This window comes from Cygnus atratus, chromosome 18 (assembly GCF_013377495.2).
Source record: "Cygnus atratus isolate AKBS03 ecotype Queensland, Australia chromosome 18, CAtr_DNAZoo_HiC_assembly, whole genome shotgun sequence".
Lineage (NCBI taxonomy): Eukaryota > Metazoa > Chordata > Aves > Anseriformes > Anatidae > Cygnus > Cygnus atratus.
In genome coordinates, this window is record NC_066379.1 from 3,625,723 (window position 1) to 3,648,706 (window position 22,984).

Genomic DNA, 22,984 nt, shown 5'->3' on the forward strand with positions numbered 1-22,984 from the left:
TAAAAAATCTTTTTCATGTGTGTAGCAGAATTGACTTCCTCTTAATTCTTTGCATGTTTTAGCTGCACTTATTATCAGCTTCACATAGCACAATGTGAGAGATGTTTTCACACTACAGAAATTCTTCTGATGAAATTGAGGATGATTATCATACTCTAATAATATGAATGTATGGATACATCAGGCATGGGCAGACACCCACTGAAAAGTGCTTACCTGCACTCAGGAAAGGAGAAGCCTCCTTCCAGGAGCTCCATTGGATTCATTAGCGGTGGCGGCAGAGATCGTGCACGAGCTTTGTCCCACAGCAGAAGTTGTTTATGGTAGGGAGAGCCCACATTGCCCAGGCTGCTTGCATACACAACTCTGATTTAGGAAGGATGAATCTGGGCCCTAGTCCTTGCTCTGTTTTATTGAGTTGTGCTGTTCGATATGGAGCACAGGTGCCCTGAATCTAGTTCATACCAGCCTTCATTTGCAAGATCTTAACTACTTATGACCTTCTTTCTTATCATTGAATTCTTGAGACTTAAAATGTTTTAACATGCTGCTTTGATGGAATGACTGACTGAGTAGTAACTAATTCAAAACAGTACCAGGGCATGCCAAGTGCAGGCAGAACTGGAAGCAGGAGTAAATGGCAGGAGTGATGCATACTTAGAGCCCAATTGCAGAGTTACGGTGTGACCTTCAAACTACCTATGCTATGAGAATTTCGGGTGTAGAACAAGCAGTCCCAAACGAAAGGAAATGTTAATCAGATAGTTGGCTGGGAGGCAGTGAGAGAACCTACGAAATCAAATCCCACATATAAACCCATCAACAAGTTATTAGGGAGGCTGAAACAAGAGAATGTGGATAGGAGGGAAAAGCTTTGTAGTGCTCTCAGCTCTGTTTTTTCTCAGACTTTTACAAATTAATGGGCACTTAATTTTTATTTCTGCGTATTCTCAGAATTTGTTGAGGTCTTTCCAGTTTTATCTTCTGCACTGTGGAAAAACAAACTGTTCTAACAGGACACTGGATTCTTGACATGTATTAGGTCCCTTTCATTATGAGAAATGTACGTGTGTATGAAATCTTTTGCTGACGTACTGTAAATTTTTTTTTCCTGGTTAATATATATAAGAAAGTATATTGTGGGATAAAAAATTTGAAACAAAGTGCAATACGCTGGTATTAGGCCATTTACATAAAACAAAACTCTGATAATAGTTTCATTTCCCTCCCATGAAATATGTTGCTTTTTTCTTTTTCACTAGCAGTGAAATTTCTTTTTCTAAAATAATTGAATAACTGACTTTTATTTTCTGTCTTTTCTTTTATTCTCCCATTCACAATTTTGAAGTGATACAGAATGCAATTCTTGCGACACTGGAATGCATTCAGTACTTTGATACCCCGCAAAGACTTGTGTTATGATGGAAGACATGAGGGAGGGATTTAGGGTAAAGTTAGCTTTGATTTCCTGAAGAAAACATTCTGCTATTGTAGTTGTTAATCAAATACTGAGAGTCTGTAGTTTTTTTCTTCTTTTTTTTCTCTTTACCTTCTCTAAATGTTAAAAGCCTATGGCAGGGGGATGGGGTGAGGAACACAAAAGAAATCCTATTTGTATTGAAAGAAAATATAGCAAGTCTGCGTGAATATCTAGAATTTCTCCTGTGGATCTTTTGCATATACATTAAGACACAGCTGAACTGCAAATCCAAATCTGTTTACCTACAATGCTATGTTCATTTAGAAGATGCTTGTTTTTCATTCATTTAACTGAGGCTTCTATCTCCCTCCACTCCCAAGATGCTTGCAACTTCTAGTATGTTAACATCGATTTGAGTGAGCATTCGTAGGCGATGTTATGCTTCTGCATAAACCTGAATACTCAAAAATATTTAAGCATTATCCTGTTTCTCTCTCAAAATACTTGTATCTTAAAATTCATTGAAATTAAGATTTCCCAGGAGATTTACTCTTGTGTCAATTCAACATGAATTTTTGAAGGTGGTGTGTGGAAAAGTTTCACATACTGCTTTCTATGTGAACATACTGCTTTCTATGTGCATTTGCTTTCATCTTTACTGTCTTTACTAGTATGTTTTAGAGAAGCAAACAACTGACTACTCTGTTAATTGTGGCCATGGCATCACTCACTTTAAAAGGCACATTGTCTTATTATCTTTACTGCACAACGTGTGGGGAGATGAAATTGGAGGGGAAAGAAGTCTGGAAGATAGGGAAGTAAAAGATTATTAAAATGCTTGGCTAACAGCAGTGTATACTCACCAGAGTAGGCACTCCTTGTTACTGGAGCAGTAGACATTCCTGGGAGGAAACAGTATGCATTCAAAGCAAACAAATTTTTCCAGACCTTTGCAGGGCTAGTGTGATTATCATCATTTTGTATATGTTTTTTTCTATATACAAAATATTAAATAATAATTTATAAACATAGTTGATGTTTTTATAAGCAGGAGATTAATAATAATTACTTTCAAATCACATTCAGAGCACTAAAGATCTCATGTCCTTTCCTGAGTTCCTGAGTGGAATTATCGTAGTATTGTGAAAGGGATTTTCATACATCTCTGAGATGAAAATTACAGTGTAAGTATGGATTTTGTTATAACTTGGAATATTTCAGTTATATCTTACCTTCATTTGGGTACTGTTTCCAAATCTGAAAGACCTATTGAGTCTTCATCTTGCAAAAATACCAACTGATGTGTCCAAAAGTCAGACGGAAGGGTCACGTTAAAGATTTATTATGTGAGCATTGGTCAGTGTTCTAGCAGATTTCTTGTTTGTTCTGATCACAACATACCATCTGCTAACGCGACTTTAAGCAGCTTGTTTTCTCTCTTTCATGGTAAAAGCTCAGCATAAACAGCAAGCCAAGTAGACAACCTCTTGGTACAGAGTGCTTCGTTTTATTGGATGGAGTCATTCTTCCATTGTACGTAGTTGACTCTTTAAATACTGGAAACTTTCCAAGAATTAGAGACTTGTTAAGGCATGGATGTTACAAAGACCACTTTTAGCAGCTTACAGACAAGAAAAAAAGATGTAAGACATGCTAAAATCATACAGGCTATTCCTTTTGCATGCGTCTATTCTTTTGATTTCAGCAGTAGGTTAAGTCATCGTCATTAGTAGATAAAAGGTCTGAAAAAGACTAGAAGAATGGCATTTGCTATTGGGTTTTACTAGGAGTATTCAACTAAGAAAAAGAGATATTCAGCAGTAAAGGCAGCTCTCAATTGTCCAGCACAATAAGGCTGGCATAGCTCACATAAAATCAAAAACACAATTCAATACATATGTATTAGAGTATAAAACCATAGTTAATGTATTTACCTCTGGAGAAATTGTAAACAAATTTTCTTTCAGAAGCAGATTTAAAAAAAAAGATAGGTAGAGCGCAGCCTGATACAAGAAGCATTTATCCTGCATTTCATTCTTTGTGGCACTCTGTTGTAGCTAGAGATGTCAGGAGGAAGCGTGGCCATGTTAATACACACCCTCTTACTCATCTCAGACGGTGGTTTCACATCCAGCAGCTTACAGACTTGATATTAACATTTCCTATAACATAGGAAATTCTGTTCGTATAGAATTTTATGTTTTGATATACTGATCAAATAGCTATGAAAAGGGCTATCCTGTTTTTCTTAAAGTGAATGGCCTGGTGAAAAGCACTAGGAATGTAATAAAGTGTGAGGGATAAGGGTGTCTGGTCAAACAAACACTGCTTTAAACAAATTTGCCCTCTCTTCCCAGTACTACTGCCTTCCTGGCAGCTCTGCTTGCATCATGAGAGGCGGAAGTGAGCAGGGATTTGTGCGAGGGATCCATGCACTGTGTCCCTCGAGATTTAGGTACACTTTAGAAAGTGTTAAAATATACCACAAATGTTTTAGTGATATTTCTTTTAATGTAATGCTATATCTCTCTTAAAAGCTTCTAGGCTTTCAGGAAAACAGTCTACATATGAAAGCAAACACTTTTAGGTGTTATCATTTAGTATTATTGTTGTTATTAATATATCTACTTGATCCTTGGAACAAAACTAAATGACAATAAAAGTTCTAAACAATTTAAGAAATGCAGTGCTGAAATAGCAGCCTGTCCAAGTCACCTTGAAAATGAAGAAGGTGGATTCCAAGTTAATTATGACACCACCATGGTCTTCGGGAATTCTAAATCTGAACAGATTTATTCCTTCATCTACAAGCTGTATCGTCATTTTTGACAAGCTAGTTTCATTCACCTGTAATCCTTACAGCATAGTATGTACAGCAATGACTGTTAGTGAGCATTCATTTTCCAACACAGCCATGCTTGAGAGGTTCACAGGTCTGAATTGCTTTCCAATACGCTGGAGTAACTCCTCCAGTTGATCTCATACAGGTGTACAGGATTCAGTAATTAATAAAAGACATTAAGATCCCAAGGTGATGCTGGATATTTGGTGGGTAGAGCTGGAGAATGTTTCCAAGAAAACTAAACATAGCAGTTACAGAGCTGCATCATAATTCAAATTCTACTTTTGGTTGATTTTCAGACTAAGGCTGGCATGTTCTGTTTGTTTGTCTTGTGTGAATCTTAAGTGGCAATCTCACAAAGTGAGAGGTTGCAGTTTCCATCACAGAGTCAGCCAATCTGACCCTTTTTTAACAGCTTGGCAAGTGTGTATGATAATAGAATAGGCAAAAAAGAAATCCCGAGGAGATTTTCCCATCCAACAAAACTAAGCAGAAATCTAGAATTTCCAAAATGCAGAAAGTTGAGGTTACTTTTTTTCCTCTTGAAGATGAACTTTCAAAACTTTTTTAAAGTTAGCTTTCAAAAGTTTGGCAGACACTGCAGCATTTCAATATCATGGAACCCATGTTAGGAGCTCAGTGTTCTTCCTGAGCCAGGTCCTCCCTTCGCTGTAAGTACTCACAGACAGAGGGTGTAGCCGTATATCACAGCTGGACTGATTAACTGCGGGCACTGACCAGAAAGGCAGGTCTTGTTTTCTTTTCTAAAACTTGTGCCTTCCCCCTCCACTGTCTCAGCAGTATCGCTAGGCTGACCCCTAACAGTGAATGAATTTAGAGAACTAAAGCTACAGAAAATGAACACTTAAAAAAAAAAAAAAAGTGGAAAAGCACTTAAATTAATATAGATGTACTGTAAAGCTAGACTTTGAGCAGAAAGTTCCCCCTATCAGCTTAATGATTGCTTATAGATTATCTATAGTGCTGCTGAAAATAATGGTCTTGTCCTCTGTTTCCTGCATCCTCCTTTGTGCTAACCCTAGTGTTCATGGGGTTAGTTGGATCAGGGAGCAGATTCAGCTGACAACTAACATAGCAAAAAGAAGAATCTCAGCGTCACAAACAACACTTTCAGCATAGCAAAGCACGAGGACAAGTATGTCCATTGTGGCAGCAGTAGCACGGATTTCAATTTCCTTAAGTTTGTTTTGACATCACCTTGTGAATGTTGATCTAGGAGCAGCTTTCTTTACCATTTCATGGACCCTTAACTGGTGTACTGTTCCGGGTTCAAAGACTTGCTTGAAGGATAAAATCCTGAAATTACATGTGGCAGTCCAGCCACCTCATCATCAGTCTGAGCTTTGTGTGATTCCAGGCACTATGGTATCATTTCTGAGAGGGACAGTGAGACATAGATGTAGGAAAGACATCAGTGTTTGCAGCATGTGATGATGTTTTTGCTTTTCTCAGTTCTCAGTGTTTCAGCTTTGTCCTATTTGCTTTTACTTTAGTATTATACTTCATTTGAACACAGATTGTCTAAGATATTTGGGATGTATGCTCTGCACATGAGCATGACTAATTACAGTGAGCTACATCCTTAAGATTAAGCACATCTATGTTCCCTGATGAACCTGGCTGTGCTGAGGAAATGGCATTCTAGCCTCTCCAAACACACTTCTTGTATTCCAATAGGCTCACGACTGTCTTTGAAGATTTTCTTTCATTCAGAAATGAGATTGAATGCAATGCATTCTAGCCTAGCTTTTCTCCCTACGGTCATTTTCTTTTGGGATTACTGTTTGGCCATTGTTCAGTTCAGGCCGTACTCAATTGCCCTTGTAATTAGTGTGGAGCTAATAACCATGTACTGACTAATCATGTCTGCTCTGATTTTCTGAGATTGTTTTGACTCTTTCAGCTCCAACTGGCTTTTGTGGGGAGTTTTTGACGTTTAGCACCTCTGCAAACAGTGTACTTCAGTTATGAACAAGCTGTTAATGTGTTAAGTCGTAGCCATTAAGTGACAGTATTATTCTGACTAAATGTGCCAGCCTAAAAAGTGAGTATCTTTGTCCAAGTGAGTCACCCTAGGATCCCTCATAGACAATGAGGTTCTACCATTCTGGTTGTGGAGGAAGAAGGCAGTGTGTTTCCTTGCAAAGTGGATGCCTGCGTTTGATCAGATGATTTGTGCCATAAGAAAAGTGGGAATAAATTACCTGTTGACTTTTGATTAGACTTCTCTGCTTTGCTTGGAGACCCGATTTAAGTGTCTGTATAGAACTGGGGGTGTAAGATTTGGGTCTTAAGTTCGTGTTTATGTGTGGAAGTGGAAATTGACAGATACAAGCAAAGTTTGAGGAGCTCCATCCAAGGTTGAAGTCAGGAGGAACGCTGATAGGATGTAAATGCTTAGATGCACATGACAAAATTTGCATTTGTGCACTAGTGCTCAAGACTTTCAACTCTACAGGAATATTAGTATTGCCACTATATAGGATGCTACAGAATCATCTGCTCATAAGATCAGCATTTTCATTAGTGTTTGGAGATTGGCAGTAATCATGAGGTTTCTTTCCTTCTGCCTTTGTAAACGAGGCTGTGCTCCTTATTTCCTGCACAGTTCTTGGAAGCAGGCATATTATCTTGTCTTAACTTTGCACGGTCTGTTTGACAAGTTCAGTCTCTTGTTTGGCCAGATAATTCATCTTGTAATAAAAGAAAGAATCAGTTTACCTTCCATAATCCAGATTCTGGTTTATTTCATGGTTTTGTTTACAGCAAGTTTGTTTAAAGCTTCAAGGACTGATCTGTGTAGTTCTTGGCTGTCACTATTCAAGAGGATGAAATTAATAGCCACTCCCTTTTCAGTCCCTAAAGCATTTTCTTTTTCAACAACCTTTTAAGGTAGGTACCACTGGGTAGCAAATCCATAGAGCTCTGGTAATGATTAAAATAAATTGTATCTTACCTGTCCAAGCTTGATTAAGCTTTAAATGTCTTTGGCAGAAATAAAAGATCAATAAAAGTTCTTACTTAATGTATGTATCAGGAATACAAAATGGAAAAATCAACGTAAGATTCTAGAGTTTAAGAACTTTAACTTTCAAGATTCTTCTCAATTCCTTCCCTTCAGTATCAGCTGTGGCACTTTTAGTAGAACAGTCATTTCCAGTGTATTTCTCAAAATTTGAAATATAGTCCTCTGCATGTGTTGCAACTTATGATAGAATATAAAGTTAAGAAATATGAAGTAGGAATTAGATTAATTTGTCTGTGACAGCTCAAAGATGCTGGTATACACTACATCTTAGGCACGAAGCATATGCTTAATTCTAAGCACTTGAATTAGTGATAAAAATTGCTGGATATTAAGTATAAGCATAAGTATTTTTAAGGTTTTATGTGAATGCATAACCTTTATGTTGTTCCCCAACAGGTGCTACTTTGACATTCTCTTAATTAAGACTTTTTTCACCTTTTTTCTAGGTGTTTACCTCCCATGGACCTACTGTGATCATGCCAACCTGGTTCTGTTCTCGAGAATGGTTTTATCATGTGGGAAAATTTGATGAGGGTGGAAAAGTGAGTGATAATCTAATTCAGAGCCATTTGGACCCATTCTGTGTGTTTTGGAGCTTAGGGGTTTTGTTTCTACTGGTTTGAGTGAGGTTTTAGGGCTAGAACAGGTAGTTCTGATTTTTTTATTCTTTTGAAAGCCTTCATTTATTAGTACTATAGAGAAATCCGCTACGGCTATTTAGTATTTTATTATTTAAACCACAACTTAACATTGTTATTCTTTTTATAGGGCTCTAAATGGAGCTCTCCTGTGCTATGCAGTGTGTTTATATATTATATATATGTATACTACATAAATATATACACACATATACATGTGTGTGTATGAGGATATACAAATATTATCCTTTGGTCTGCCAAAAAAAATGTAATTTAAAGATATGGCAGACGGAAGAGAAGTGTTTAGAGTGGTGAAAAGATTTGCTCTTTCTTAGGTGACGGGTGAGCGGCAGAACTGGGAACAGTGCCTGCCTCCCAATACAACCTACGTTTGCTGACTCATGCTCTTAATTTCTTTTTTAATATAATTCCTTATCATTATATTTTCATTCTCTGAAGAATACATTTGACTTAACTTCTTGGGCATTGTAAGCTCAAAAAAGAAAGAAAGCTAAAACACAATAAGGACAACAGCAAGCCTAATGATAAAGATCAAGGTTAGATTGAATAGACCATTGTTCTGTTCTCTTTGTTTTTACTTTTGATTTTCTTTACTTTGTTCTGGTTTTTCTGTGTGTGTGTTTCTTTTTTTCTGCTTCTTTCTTTATTGTTTTTGCTTTGTATATAATCATGTAGGAGCTATGCCACCAGTTATTTAGATGTAATAAGTCAACAATATTAATCCTAATGATATTTCAGCAGCCATGTAAGATATGGCCTTCAAGTCTTAAAAATTAGCAGTGATAAGTTAAAAATTTTGTTTTTCCCCATCATGAACTGTCCAACATGTCAAAATTCAGACTCTGGCTAATATGGAGGACCTTCAGCAAAAATACCCTTCTAACACGGGTTGCAACAGGTCATAAGCAGTTAAATCAAACCTTTGTCATATGAAGGTTTAGAGGAAAATCAGGTCCTAAATTGTTTAACATTTAGCACTGTAAGTATTTAGCATTGGTCTAACTCTTTTCCATTTGAAAATAATTTGAGGCAAAGATTTTCTGTATATATCAATAGTTTGTTATAAAGTGGTGCTGTTATGAACCCAGTAATGAATACTTTTAACAATCTTTTTCTTGTGTGTGTATGTTCTGACCTGACCCATCATCTGATTATATTAACTTGATCACTTCCATCTCCATTTTTGAGTTACTATTTAACAGTATGACCTCTTAAGTGTCATATTGCTGCAAATAAACACAGAAGCAGGCCAACAAATGTCCACATCTCAGCCTTCTCCATTTGCTAAACTGTTTGCATGCCAAAAAGCTGCATTTCTCATTTGGAATTAAATCCAAACACCTGTTCTTCATATTTCAGTGCTTAGTACAAATGGAATATAGTTCTTCCATGGAAGAAATGGTCATTTGATGTTTATGTTAATAGTATGGGTGGACTGATAGAATATAAATATGTAAGCTGTGATATAATCTTCTTTTATTAGAGGTAGGTATGCATGTATCTTTCTGTCTATCCAGGCTTTATGCGAAACAGATTTTTCTAAATGTTTACAAAATGTATTTAGAAATAAAATTCTTTCTGGTCAAGATCTGCAGATGTTGGGAATATATTCCTTTTGTGTAATCTCTGTGTCAATGTCCAAGTACAAGCCAAGCGGTATTTTCAGAAATGGTGACTAAGAACCCTGACAGGTTTGCTTTATGCACCAATTGATAATTAAATAAAATTGTTGAGATGTTTTTTATGCAACCTTTGAGATATGACAATTAAAGAACTACTTGGAGGTATTTGATTTTATAGCAAACTCTAATTATGTGCTGAGACTAAGGTAACACAATAGAAATGGCCACAAGCCTAGAAAATAACTTTTTAACTAACATCTGCTGCTGGGAGAAGAGTTATGTGAACTATATTTCTGACTTATCTTTCCAGGAAAATAAAGGGAAATAATCTTCATGTTACCCAACCAATTTAGATAAGGAATGCAATATGTACTTATCAAAAGAAGTAGCAGGACTTTACTAAACCCATCAGAAATTACACTTGAAAATTAGGGTGTGACATTAGCCGCATGATTGTTTTTGCCTGTATACTTTTTGGTGTCTTCTAACAGCTAGCATCCTGGGTGAAAAGTCATAACTGTGACTAAAAGCTATGCTGAGAACAAATCTACAGGGTCTTATACAATATGAACAGCAGATTTCGAAGCTATATAATCTGTTAAAGTAAGGAACATAAAAGGTCATTCACATTGGTAGACATGTCTGCTTCTTCCTAAGCAAAATCACTGGTTTGTATATTTGATACTGCACTTCCATTGCATATAAAACCAGTATTTTGTAGTTGTGGCTACCTGGCCCTGCTTCTACCAAAATGTATTCTTCAGATGGAACTTCAGATTTTGTTTGTTTGTTGTTAATGGCCAGGTGAAGATCACAGGGAAGGCAAGTTATTTGTCTTTTAGCAAGTCATTCTTCTGTTCTAGTTGTTTGTCAGTAATGGCACTACGCTAAAAAAAAACTGGTTTGTTGCTTTAGGTAAATGCAGTAAGAAATCTAGGGTACAATAATAACAGTGTAATTAAGCATTGCTTACCTGTAGGCTCCTCTGCATGCAAACGTGACAAATTGTGTAGTCTTGGCTATATTCAAGCAGTATTGTTCTTGACATCCTGACAATACCATGCCATGCTTGTTTCTTTCTCTAGAGTTTTAATTGGTCTCAAATTTCAACATAGAAATGCTTCTCTTTGAACTGCAGCCTGTCACCTCTGCATTTGACCTTCCTTTTTAAGTGTATGAAAAGTAAAAATAGAATGGTTGACTTAAAGTTCTGAACTAATCTTAATGTGTAAACGGGGAAATTATTCTTAATGAGCCCCAGAAGGAGTAGCATGTTATAAGCCATTGGCCGTTCTGAATGCAACTGTGGTTCAGAACAAAGTGTCAGAAGCTTGGTTTTGATAAAGGGTCACAAAAGCCAGGAATTGAGGAGGTGTCAAAGTATGCTTTGGTGCAAAGGAGGCTGTAGCACATGCTGCAAAGCTCTAAGGTAACTTTGTAGTCTGTAAGGAGGTAACTAATATATTTTTCCATTTTTCTCTGCCAGAGCACTCCAATATTCCCTCCAGAAGAGCAGGCAGTTACAATAAGGCATGAAAGGTAAAAGGCTAAGTAGGAATTTGTTTTTTCAGAACATGAATTAAAATACAGTCAGTCTGTCAAATAACCTATCAAAATGCTCTGGAGAAAAAAAATCTGGATAAAGCACAGGCACTAATGTTTTTGGCTTGGTATAGCTAAGGCTGAACAGAGATCAGTATTTGATCTAAAAACAAATGAAAGTGATGGAGCCGATGATAAATTATGCTTTATAAGCTGTTTGAAAATTAACCCATACTCCATGCCTAATGACATTTGTGCTAGTCTATTATTAAATACGATTTAGAATTTACTGCATCCTTTCCATTTGACACCCCCATCACCTTTGTTAACTGAAGTTCTCTGTGCCAATACAATTGGATGAAAGAATTTTTTTTTGTTTCCTCTAACGTGTTATTTTCCAAACAATGAAGCAAATTTAACATTATTACAGGCTTCAGGCCTTATAACTAAGGCAAAATGATTTAAAACCATGTTTGGATGGGAACCAAAAGAGGGTGTGACAGATTTGCAGAGAGACATAAGTATATCTTGGATAATCCTGAAGAGAAGCTATTAATAGCAATTTAATATGGAGTTAGCTTGTGGTTAGTCTGCTTTCACACCTTTGTTGACTGTCCTGAAGAAAGTGAATGTAGGGAATATTTTTATTAATCGGAATTTCTCTTTGAAATAAGTAATTTCAATTAGAAGTTCCTGAAAATACTGAAAGATAGATAATTCTTGATAAATCACTTCAGTTGTGAATTCATTTCATTTTTCAATTTAAATTAGAGAAGAGCTGCAATTTCTTATTTAATTATAGCTTCCAGCAGCTTAATAGCTCTTCCTGTGAGCAGTGCACTTTGAGCACCAGCTGAAGCTGAGCAACAGATTTTAGTGCCTGGCAGAACAGCATTTGTTTCTAAGGAAAAATCCTTCATTTAAAAGAAGATGTGTTTTGTGTTCACCTTCGTGCTACCGACCCCTCTGCATGCGTTAGTTCTGTAAATCCAAGACTTAGCTCAAGACTTTGAGGAAATACTCTTGGACAGCTGTTGGCTTAAGTACTTTGAAAGAATAAGTAGTTTGGTTTTTACTCAGCAGCTCAGTTACAAGAGCTGAGGAACAGCATTGCACAGAGGGCAACTTTTTCATTAAAAGCCCCCCAGAAATTGTTGATAAGTGTCCTCATCCTCCAGATTCTTCTCATTTTAGGAACTGTATAGGCTGGGCATAAGATACCGACCACTGATGCAGAGCTGCAAAATTTGTAGCCAGAATTGCTTGTTGTAGTGTTAGCTGGCTTGCAGCTCCTTGCCAAGTACATTGTTGAGGACACTGTAGCTGGAATTCAGTTTCATGCGCAGGCATCTGCAAGGAGTATGAAATGAAGAGCTGTGAGGAGATAAGAAGAATCATGGAATGATTAGTTTGGTCCCTGAGCAAGGAATTACTTCAGTTCAACTTAAGGTCTGCCTGACATCCCACTATGCATACAAAATCAGTCCCCTCATCCATACAGACAAGTGTTAACACAGTCAAGTGATACCTGTCCAAAAAACTGGGTAAACACAAAACCTTCACCTCTTTAGTAGCAACATGTCAAAGCAAACTATTTATCTGAATGTGGCTGGTGCACGCTGCTTAGAACTGAGCAAGTGCAAACTGCATTTTTCCCTAGGAGCTGTAATCAGCAGCTGATCAGCACCTTGAGTGAAGCAGGCTGATGAGTTTTTCCCTTCGTGCAGCAGGACAGAAAGGGTTGGGTTTTGCCTATAATGTGGAAAATCCCATTTGTAGTTCAGTAACATGTAAACTGTGCAATTCAATTATATTTATTAATGCTGAAAGCTATTTATGTGGTAGCCTATTGCTGAAATGCTAGATTGTTAATTGATACTTTTAGCTATGGGTATTCATTTTCCAAAAATATACTAAAATATCCCTTTAAGAATTAAGCAGCCTTTTCTTTGAAAGTTGTATTGTTTGACAAAGATTCCTGGTGTTTAAAATGCCATCTGGATCCAATAATGTGTCTCAATTGGCAAGAAACTCTTGTATTGCACCAAACTTACACGCTCAAGAGCCATAGGAAGTCCCATCCCTGCAGGATCTATAACACAGTCAACATCTTTCCTCCCCTGAAAAATGTATGTCAGTGCTTCTCCTTTGTAATGTGAGAGGCCACTGCTGAGCAATACAAGGCACCTGCTCATTCCTAGGGGTGAGTGTACTTTATTTCAAAGTATTTCTGCTAGCTAAGGCAAAAGAGCACTCCAGAACCAAACAGCATTTTGAAAGATCCTTTTACTTCGGCAATAACTCTCGTTTTTCAATATACCAGTGGTTAAGTTGAACGATGTAAATGCATATCCAAAAGAAAAAGAGTTGCAGTTATGTATGTGATGTACTGAAATCTCCGAATCAAAATACGACTGCTGCAGCAAACTGGTATGTGCTGCAACATTTGTGCCCTGCCTGACACAGTCTGTTGTGTGGCTGGAAAAAGGTTTAGAGAAGAAGGTTTAAACCTTGCTGCTAACTCTCAGTAATTCCATGAAAGTTCAGAATAAGAAAAAGATAGAAAGGGCTATGAGATAAATGCAAAGAATCTGAGTTTGTGTTTTTCTTCTGTACTGATGCCTGTGGTTGCTGTCAGCTCCTCCAACCTCCCCCAGGTTTCTTTTGGGACTTTCACAGTAGGTTCATGTAAAGTATTAATTGCACAAAGTTCTCTAAAAGTTTTCTTCTGTATCTGAACTCAAGGTAGAAGTCAGACAAGTATTTACAAAGATGAACTTACAGATCAGCTGCTCTTACCAAGCAAGCCGATCAGAATCCATTGCATTTCTGAATCGGGGAGCGTGGTCCAGTCCAGCGCCTTAAATCAATCTATTACGTAGTGATGGCTGGAGCTGTGAAGTGCAGAGCTTGATTGCCTTCTGATTTCTCCCAAGATACATATGTTCAGCTGAGTATTTTGGATTTGTTTTCCAGGGTTCAAAGCTTTTTTGTCTCATTCCCCTCCTCCCCCCATGACTGCTCAGTCCAGACCATGTCTGACATGAGCACTCAGCGTGGTGGGTATGAAAAACAGACACTGAACCCTACTGCTGTTGTAACTAGACGGCCAGAAGAAACCTCAGGGGGATTTTGTGTCCAGAACTCTAATTTAGAGAATCTCCTTTTCTTAATTATGGAAGAAACTCAGAAGATGTGGTAATGGGGAAAAATATTCAACTCTTTTTTTTTTTTTTTTAAACTTGGGCTTTTATTATTTTTTTCTATTGAAATAGAATACCTACAGTTGAGGTTGAGGTTTATGCCCCCCTTACTCACCCATGTGAATACAAGTAAGAATAAGGAACAAATGTATTTCTCTATCTTTCATTTATTTTTCCTTCTCAAGTGTATATTTAGTTAAAACTTTGTCATGTTATCTTTCAGCTTTTTATTGATTATACGCTTATTTGGCACAGTTGTTCTTTTTTTATTTTGATAAAGCCATGTGACCCTTTAAACACTAGGTTAGCGGAAAGAAAAATCTGTATATAAACATAGAAAAATTGATGTTCTAGCCATATTTCATTTTTTCAAGAAGTTGCACCATTGCACAATGTAAATAGATGCTGTGTTTTTATCTTCAGAGCAGGGCTGTAGCTTTAAAGGTGGTTTTATGCTTTGGTATGCATAACATGTAACTGAATACTGTGTGCTGTATGATTGCCTTTCTGACACACTGCCTCTGACATTAAGATCTTCTGATTTTAGGTGGGAAATGTTGCATATAATCATGATATTTCTAGTATTTTCTGAAGCCTGATAGATCCATAGTTCTAGAAGATTTTTTTCCTGTGTTTCAGCACTATAGCTTGTAATTCCTTTATGAAGAACATGGCGTGGGAACATGTTGGAAGAAAAAAGGTTGTTAGTTTTTTGGATGTTGCCTTATTCCAATTTTTTTTTTTTAAATGGAAGTTCATGTCTCTCATTATGGGGCCTAATTCACCTTTCCTAAGTAGAGACCAGAATATATATTTGTATGGCAACGGAAGAAAGAACACCAGTTCTATGAAAACAAAAACCCCACTCCCTGAAGTCACTGATCCCTTTCAGTAAATTACTTGGTTACTTGGCACTTCAGGCTTTGTGAACTGTAAGCAGCTGCGTTTCTCTCTTTACGGGACTGACATGTATCAAGCTTTTCCCTCTCAAAATGAGATGATGTTGATGATGTTTATTTTTCCACCTATGCTCTTGTGGTCAGCTGCAGTTCGTTTTCAAACAACACTGCTTGCTTTTTTAATAGTTTTATCTTTTCTACAGATGTTCGGGTAAGTTCATGGAGATGCACAGAAAGAATTTGAATAAAATGTTGTTAAACATTATTCATTTGGCAGAATGTAACTATATATTCAGATGTAACTATGAACACTGGTCACTTCTTGGTTTGAAATAACAGCTTCTCTTCCAGGGTGTTCCAGAAGATTTGTTATTTTTTTACAAACACATCCAAAAGGGTGGTGAAGTTGTTCGAGTAAACCATTGCCTTCTGCTGTACCGTTACCATCCACAGGCTGCAACTCATTCCGTCCTAGAGTAAGTTGAGGGATTTTTTTTGTAGAATATAAAAATTAGCTTAATCTTGGATGATTTTGGATGATTGATGCATAATCTCTAATGGTTTATTGTTGTATTGTTGTCTTTTTTTTAAAAAGCAGCAACTATAACAATATGCTACTAGTATCCTTTCTGTGTTGATGGAAGGTTAGTTTTCTTTGTTTTGTTGCCATAACTTGTTTTTGAGGAACGTACTGTAATGCTGGCATTGAAATTATGAACTGCAATCTTTGATTCCAATACTGGTGCCCAACACTTGGTGTACCTATGTAAAAGATTTAGTGTGGAGGGTGAGGGTGTTTTAGCATTGGAAAAATATTCCAAGAAATTGTTCAGCCTTTGCAGCTGTTCTTGAAATAATTTCACAATAGGTACTGTAAGAGCAATCAAGGGTTTTGGGGACTGCATTACAACAGTAGTATTTTCTCAGCTTCCAGTTACCATCCCTTCAGCTGAGACTGTAACTGATCATATGAGATCTTGTAAGCCGTCTGAATAACATCTCCAATTATTTCAATGGTGAATGGTCCCTTCATGGTAAAATTTTACTATTTTTTTAATATCTGAGGTTTTGCTTCTCATATTTTTTTGCCATATGAATCATAATCTAAGAAATATTTTTTTTATTGCAAATCCTGATTTCAAAAAGAACTGTTAGTTTTAAGAAGTAACCAGAACCTATTGTAATACCGACAAAAGCCTTCTGTACAAAATATAATAAAAACTAAACCTTTCATCTGGTAATTTGAAGCAGTTACTTATATTATCTTCATATTTTGTAAGGTCTAAAGCATCTCAATCAGGTAATGATGTTTGAGAAATACCTCTGAGGATGTGTAGGAGTAATTATCTCAGATGCTTCCTTGTAAGCTGCTGTCTGCTGCTTTTACACTGCTGTTCTACCTTTGAAGATGTTAAGCTGTTGATGCTGATTCTTCTACATGCTTGCTTTATCTATCAAAGGTGCTCTTCCTGAGCAGTAGTACTACAAGCTGAGCCAAAGTTATAACAACAACAACAAAGTTCCTTCTCTTATATATTGACATTAATAAAAGGTTATGTGAGTTTTACTACCGTTTGGGGGTCCCACAACAAAAACACAGCAGTAATTAAGTAAACTCTTTTCTTACCAATTAATGACATAGACACACTTTTCAGTCAGACGTGTATGGCATTGTCTAGTAAAACTAAACATATTTTTGTATGCATTTTAGTTACATATCACTATATTATTGTATTGCTGTAAATACTTTGGTACAGTAGTGTATGTATCATATCATGGTCAGTGTCACTGTAGATCTTTATATGTACATATGTGTAAAAATCATTCAGCTCTGAAACAGTCATTCCAAGCAAATAGAAGATACTTTTTGGATTTTGTAAACGAAGGTGAGATATGTTGTTTTCCTTTTTATTAGTATTTAAATATAAGTTGGGTCATTTTTTTTTTTTTTTTTTTTTTGTGTGTGATCATTTTGGCAGTTGGTTACAAACTTTTCAGCCATGCATCATGGGATGCTAGAGCTCTTGGAAGACTGTTGCTTGTGTCTGTGGGAAAACATCTTATTCTTGGAAATGAGTTTGGTCTGAATTTACTGCAAGCTGTTGCTTATTCAGATCTACAAGTTTGTGTGGCACAAGCACCCTGAATTACAACACACTGTGAGAATGTGGAAATACTGTAAACTGTTTCAGATGTGCAGCTTGCAGGTCCAAATTGGCGCCTTTCTTGTCTCATTCTAAGAAGTCAGGCGAGCCATTCTTCCTGTTGGCTTTTTCTTGGTCGTATTGTTAATAATATTTTGTGTGAACTTTCAAATATGAAGTTGTGTAATATCTCTTCTTATTGGCATGTTCCCCTGTTTATTGCCTCAGTTGTAAAGGACTGGCCAGTGTTTGTGTCTGAAGACTTCAGTGTGCATTGTTGTTGTGGGACTCAACACAAAAGTGTATCATTTAAATTGGGGCTTTCCTAATTTGCCTTTTCTTCACCTCAATTTATTTAATGCATGTTCTAGCTTTTCTATAAGTCTTTTTTTTGGAAGTATTTTTCTATGTTTTGTTTGAGCAGTTTTCTGTGACATTTTGCCTTTTGTCATTGGCCTTTTGCCTTCGCATTTTCAGAGTTAGACTAGACCTGGGTTATTTGGGAGTAGTAAACCAAGAACCAGATTAATATCTTGTCTGAGAGCAAAATGATGCGTATGGGAAAGCTGATACTTATAACAGTTTATGTCTAGTTTCGGTCTTAAAAAAAATAAATAGTTTGGAGGTAGTTAATAGGACTTGTTTATAAAAACGTGCATAATTCAGTCTTTCAGCAAAGACTGCAGTCACTTGCAGCCTATTGTGGACTGATTTCAGTTTATACAAGTGTCTTTCATTACTGTTCAAGGGACAAATGCCTGATCCTGCATTTTCAGTCTTGCTAAAGCATATATCAAACTATTTGGCAAGCAAAATTTCTTCATTTAGTAAGCATAATTGTAAACACTAATGATTTTTAGGTCATTTCCTATGATTAGTATCCTTCTGGAACAAATATCTAGAGGTGAAAGTATCTGTGAAGCAGGAAACAAAAACTTATTTGCATTCTCCCTTACCCTGGAGGCATCAGACTGAAATATTAAATGTTGTGGGTGTGTGACAGAATCTGAATGAAGTACAGTCTATATTTATATTTCTTTAAGTATGTACAGAAATATAAACTTTCTCATTGCAATTTTGTCTAAAGTCTGTGATGGATGCTTACTAAATGTGAAGAACTATACAGCTTTTGAGAAACTTCGCTTCAGCCAGGAATTACAACAAAAAATCCCACATATTGTATCTCTTGGATCTAAATCGGTTTATTTCACATTGTGGCTCATATCCTAGGGCTGTGTGTACTTTGTGCTACATAGCTGCATTACATTGATCTGATAGAAGAGATGCTGTTAATAGTGAGAAGTACCATAGTAAGAAAGTTTGTTGTATAATAAAAACATCATAAAATTCATAATTTTTATCTTGCAAAAAGGGAGAAAACTGTATATAAGACAGTGCACCTCACTGCAAGATAAAAATCAGTGTGGTGGAAGAGGAGCAATAAAATACTGTACTTGTCTTTAGGTGGTGTTTCTCATGAAGACGGACAGTTGGGGCAGGTAACAATCTTTGTAGCAATTTACAAACTTTTGGTCAACAGAAATTTAATATATGCAGAAAGTAAGGTTTGTACATTCCCACTGAGATTGAAGAGATTCTCTTTTATGCAGAAACTATGAAGCATGCTTAAATGATTTACAGTAATTTCATATGCTGTGTATTCGGAATGAGTATAATATTGTAAAAGCTCATTCTGCAGAAATACCCCAAATTACGTAATCTATTAAAACCATCTGGTTTCAGGCACAAGAAGCTTCCAGTGTCATTTAAGCGAAAGAGAACAGGCACTTACTATGAGACACACATTTGGTTGTTTTAGAGGTACTCGGAGGCATGGGTCTTGTATCACTGATGAGCATAGGAATGCCTGCTTCATTTCCTGCAAAAACATATGCGTCCCAGAATAGGCAGGAGTGAGGAATAGCATAACATATTCCTGTACAACTGCAGTAAAGATGAGGTCAACTGCATTTTTATCATCTATGTCTGCATTTGGCACTTCAATTAAGCATAGAAACTAATGACCTCATTAGATTCTTGAAAAGCAAATGGCATTAACATTGATAGTCTCCGTCTTTCTTAATAAGCCTTTCATGAAAAATAGGCCACAATGCAAACCATGCCTCAGTTAATGACCCACGACCTGAAGATGAACTCAGACATTAATAGAACCTATTAACAGTGTAAATGTAATAACTCAGTGGGACGATATAGTCCAGCAATTAATAAGTTCACGTGAAGTTCAACAGAGCAACAATGACAAAAAAAATCAGTTTATTCACCAGTATGGTCAAAGTTCAAATGAGATTCATTTCTGAATTTCTTGTGGATTATAAGGACCATGAATTTTGCATGCGAAGCTAGCTGAAAACAGCTAGCTATAAAGAATCTGTTCTTTCAGCTCTCACCGTGATTGGAAAGTTCTTTGTTCTTCCATCTCTGGATTATCTATCAGGTGAGATTCACCTATAGTATAAAACTCTATTATCCTGCCATGAATAGAAAACCACTGGAAGAGGCTGGTCACTTGAATAGTTCTTCCTATCTAGTGTTACCTGAGTAGCATGTGGGAGCAATGTATGTAGGAAAGTCTGATTTATAGTATCACTTTGGATGGTAATCAATGCCTAAAATATCAGTACTGCTTAGGATATTGGGTTTGTATTTTTATATTTCACAAGTACTTGTACATCTGTCTTTGTTCTGCTGATTCACTTACGTAGCCTCACTGGGGGGAAGGAGGGAGAGGGAGTCGAGCATTATGGCGAGGTTTAACAGAGCTCAGACATTAAATCATATAGCTTTTATTGTCACATTATCTTTCATTTCAAAATAGGAATAGAGCAGATGTTTCTTGACTCCTGTATTCAGTCAGTAGGTCAGCACACATTTTAACAGAGCTCCATTGTTATATTACTTGGGTGGATGGTATGGTAATAACTGCTTGGGACTGAGGAGCATACTTCGTAGTCATTCTCACCCACAGCATGAATACCCGCAGTTTGCTCCTGCAGAATTTTGGCTCCTCTTCTTCCTTCCAGACTGCATAACTGAGGAGGGTTGAGGGGCCATGGCAAATGTGAAGACTCAAGAATGGCTTTCCAAGTTTGAAAAATGTATACTTCTAACCTTTCTTTTGTGAAGGAAAAAAAAAAGTGTAAAGAAAATTAAAGAAATGGGTAAAAAACAGTGTACTTCAAGCATTTGGGTCAAGGAGGAGTATTAGGATATGGGTACCAACTTCTGTAATCAGAAGAGTTTGTGTCACACCTTCTGGCTGAGGAAAATCTTCGTTAACTGAATACAGGCTAGGAAATGATACTAAAGGCGAAGTATTACCTTTAATGCTTTCTGATGTGGTAGGAAAAAGCAGCCTTGTTTTGGGATGGTGCAGAATAATAATACCTTCTAGTTTTTGCTGTTGGCTATGAATATGTAATAATGCAAAATCTGAAAGCTGTGAGAATCATCTCTGAGAAGTGCTTTGTACAACTTCTAGATTGTTTCAGGCATTTTCTTTAATCATCCTTTGCACGTTGCTACAGTTCCCATCTGCTGCACCTGCACTGCCTCTGAAATGATGGGAAAATGGCATTCCCTTACCCCTCGAGGCAGGAATCCCAGTTATCTATTCTGGAAGCATCCAAAAATGTGGCAAACTGGGTGAACCAGAAACCTAAAGGGGATAACTGAAACTCTCTCTTTTGACACTCCATAAGCTACCTTTTGCTTCAACATGTGAGCTCTGCTGTTCAGGCAGCGCAAGTTTTCACAAAGATTAAGTCTGTAGTTGTCGCTGCAATTAAAGCTCAAATACAAATGCCTCAATTCCATATCTGTATGACCATCTGGGCTTGCAGTGTTTTAAAGAATTTCAAGGTTGTAACTCAAGATCGCAAAGCATTTGATATATCCTAACATTTTCATTAAAAGGGCACACAGAATATGGGGATGTGATTTTTATTTTTTTTTGTGAGCATTTTCTGTTTAGGATTATAGTAGACATTCTTCAATGATGTGTCTTCATAAGAATGTCTCATAAATGGTGCTAGAAAAATTCACAATTGCTGTATATATTGGCCTCATTTACACAACCCAAAATACTCATGTAAGAAATCCATTTTTTTGCAATTAAATGAAGCTGTCTAACAATATTCTTGTATTCAAATGGAGATCCAGTTTATTTTGAGTTTAATGAGTTTCACATCTTTTTATTTCCGAGTGCATTTCCCTTGGTTGTTTACGCCCCACACTTGCAATAACTCTGTGTACATTCATATATAAGATGGGGTCAGTAAGTCGGCTTCAGGCTGAAATTTATGGATACTCACCAACAGCGAGATGTGGACTGCTTGGATTTTACCTCTGTAGGAACATCTGTGGAATAGAGGCACCAATCATATAGAAGGCAAATTCATTGTCTGGAAGCAACCGATTCTGAATGTGCTGGGACATCTCCATGAGAAATAGTAATATTTTCTGTGTGCCTGGATATAGATTGCTGTGGATCTCAGGTTCCCTATTCTGGAGACTTTTTTGGGGAACTCTGCTGTTTCTGCGCTGAAAATTAAAGAGTACAATACAGTTTTCTGTATATTAAACTAAACTGGTATTTAATATATAGGTTGCTTTATAATTATTGATTTTTTAAATTATTTTATTCAGTTGTATATATTCTATTTTGCTTCCAAGATGGTAAAATAGTTGATGTGTGAGTATCACATCAGAGCATGACTTATTTCTGATCCGTGAAATCTTTAAACCCCAAAAATTAGTTTGTCCAGTTTTTGATATTTTAAAAAATACCTTGGTGTATTATGATCATAAATGTTCTTGCTTTTCAGCTGGAATGCAATAGGCTGGTGAGAGTCAATGCACAGAAACATCTGACTGAAGGCTTCTTCCCAGCAACCTTGCAGACCGTAGAGCCTTTGAAAATGCAGTCAATGCAGTCACTAGTCGTCTCTCGGGCAGTAACACCTATTTAATTCAATATTTTAATTGACTTAATTTCATTTATTTTTCCTAGCTTGTAGCCAGACAGTGCTTAGTAGGTTGAGTCTTGCTGGGTTCTTCCTGACCTTGCTCTGTTGCTGGTGGCTTTCTGAGCTCTCTATTGCCCTGTCTAGCTTCTCTGCAGTAGCTCTATCTTTAGAAGGTTTGGCCCACAACTGAAAGTTACTTGATAGTGCTTTTTATGCCGTGTAAGGTTGCCTATTTTTTCCTCAACTTTCTTGACTTTGTTAAGCTCAGGAGGGAAAGAAACTTGACTGTCACTCAAGTCAACAGGACAGATTCTGAAGTACCTCTGGAATATAGTAGTGCTCTTCTTCTGAAGGCATGTTTCAGTATTAAAACCTTTCCATTTCCATGTAAAGCAATAATCTTACTTTTTAGAAGCTAGCAGAAGCTCTAGGATTTTCAGTAATGTGATCGTGGAAGAATACTTGACCTTCATATTTCTTTCCTTGAATTTTCCTTCTGGGAATATAGTATGCTCTAATGAACATGGAAAAAGGCAAGTGTCAGAGGATGCCAGCAGCAGCTAAAGTTTTGCAGCAGGAATGCAGCTTGTGGTTGCATTAGAAGAGATTTGCAATTAAA

The 22,984-nt window shown here is 36.8% G+C and overlaps 1 protein-coding gene across 4 annotated transcripts in view; it reads left to right on the forward strand.

Moving 5' to 3' along the window:
- Positions 1-22,984, forward strand: part of B3GNTL1 (UDP-GlcNAc:betaGal beta-1,3-N-acetylglucosaminyltransferase like 1) — a 124,301-nt gene that overhangs the window by 78,739 nt on the left and 22,578 nt on the right. For 3 of the 4 annotated variants that reach the window (XM_035561862.2, XM_035561861.2, XM_035561859.2), the window contains 2 exons: positions 7,758-7,853; positions 15,588-15,712. In XM_035561862.2, the coding sequence (XP_035417755.1) occupies positions 7,758-7,853; positions 15,588-15,712 (221 nt within the window). Of the gene's footprint in view, positions 1-2,583; positions 2,605-7,757; positions 7,854-15,587; positions 15,713-22,984 lie in introns of those variants that run through there. The other variant, XM_035561865.1, reaches the window with a different exon arrangement.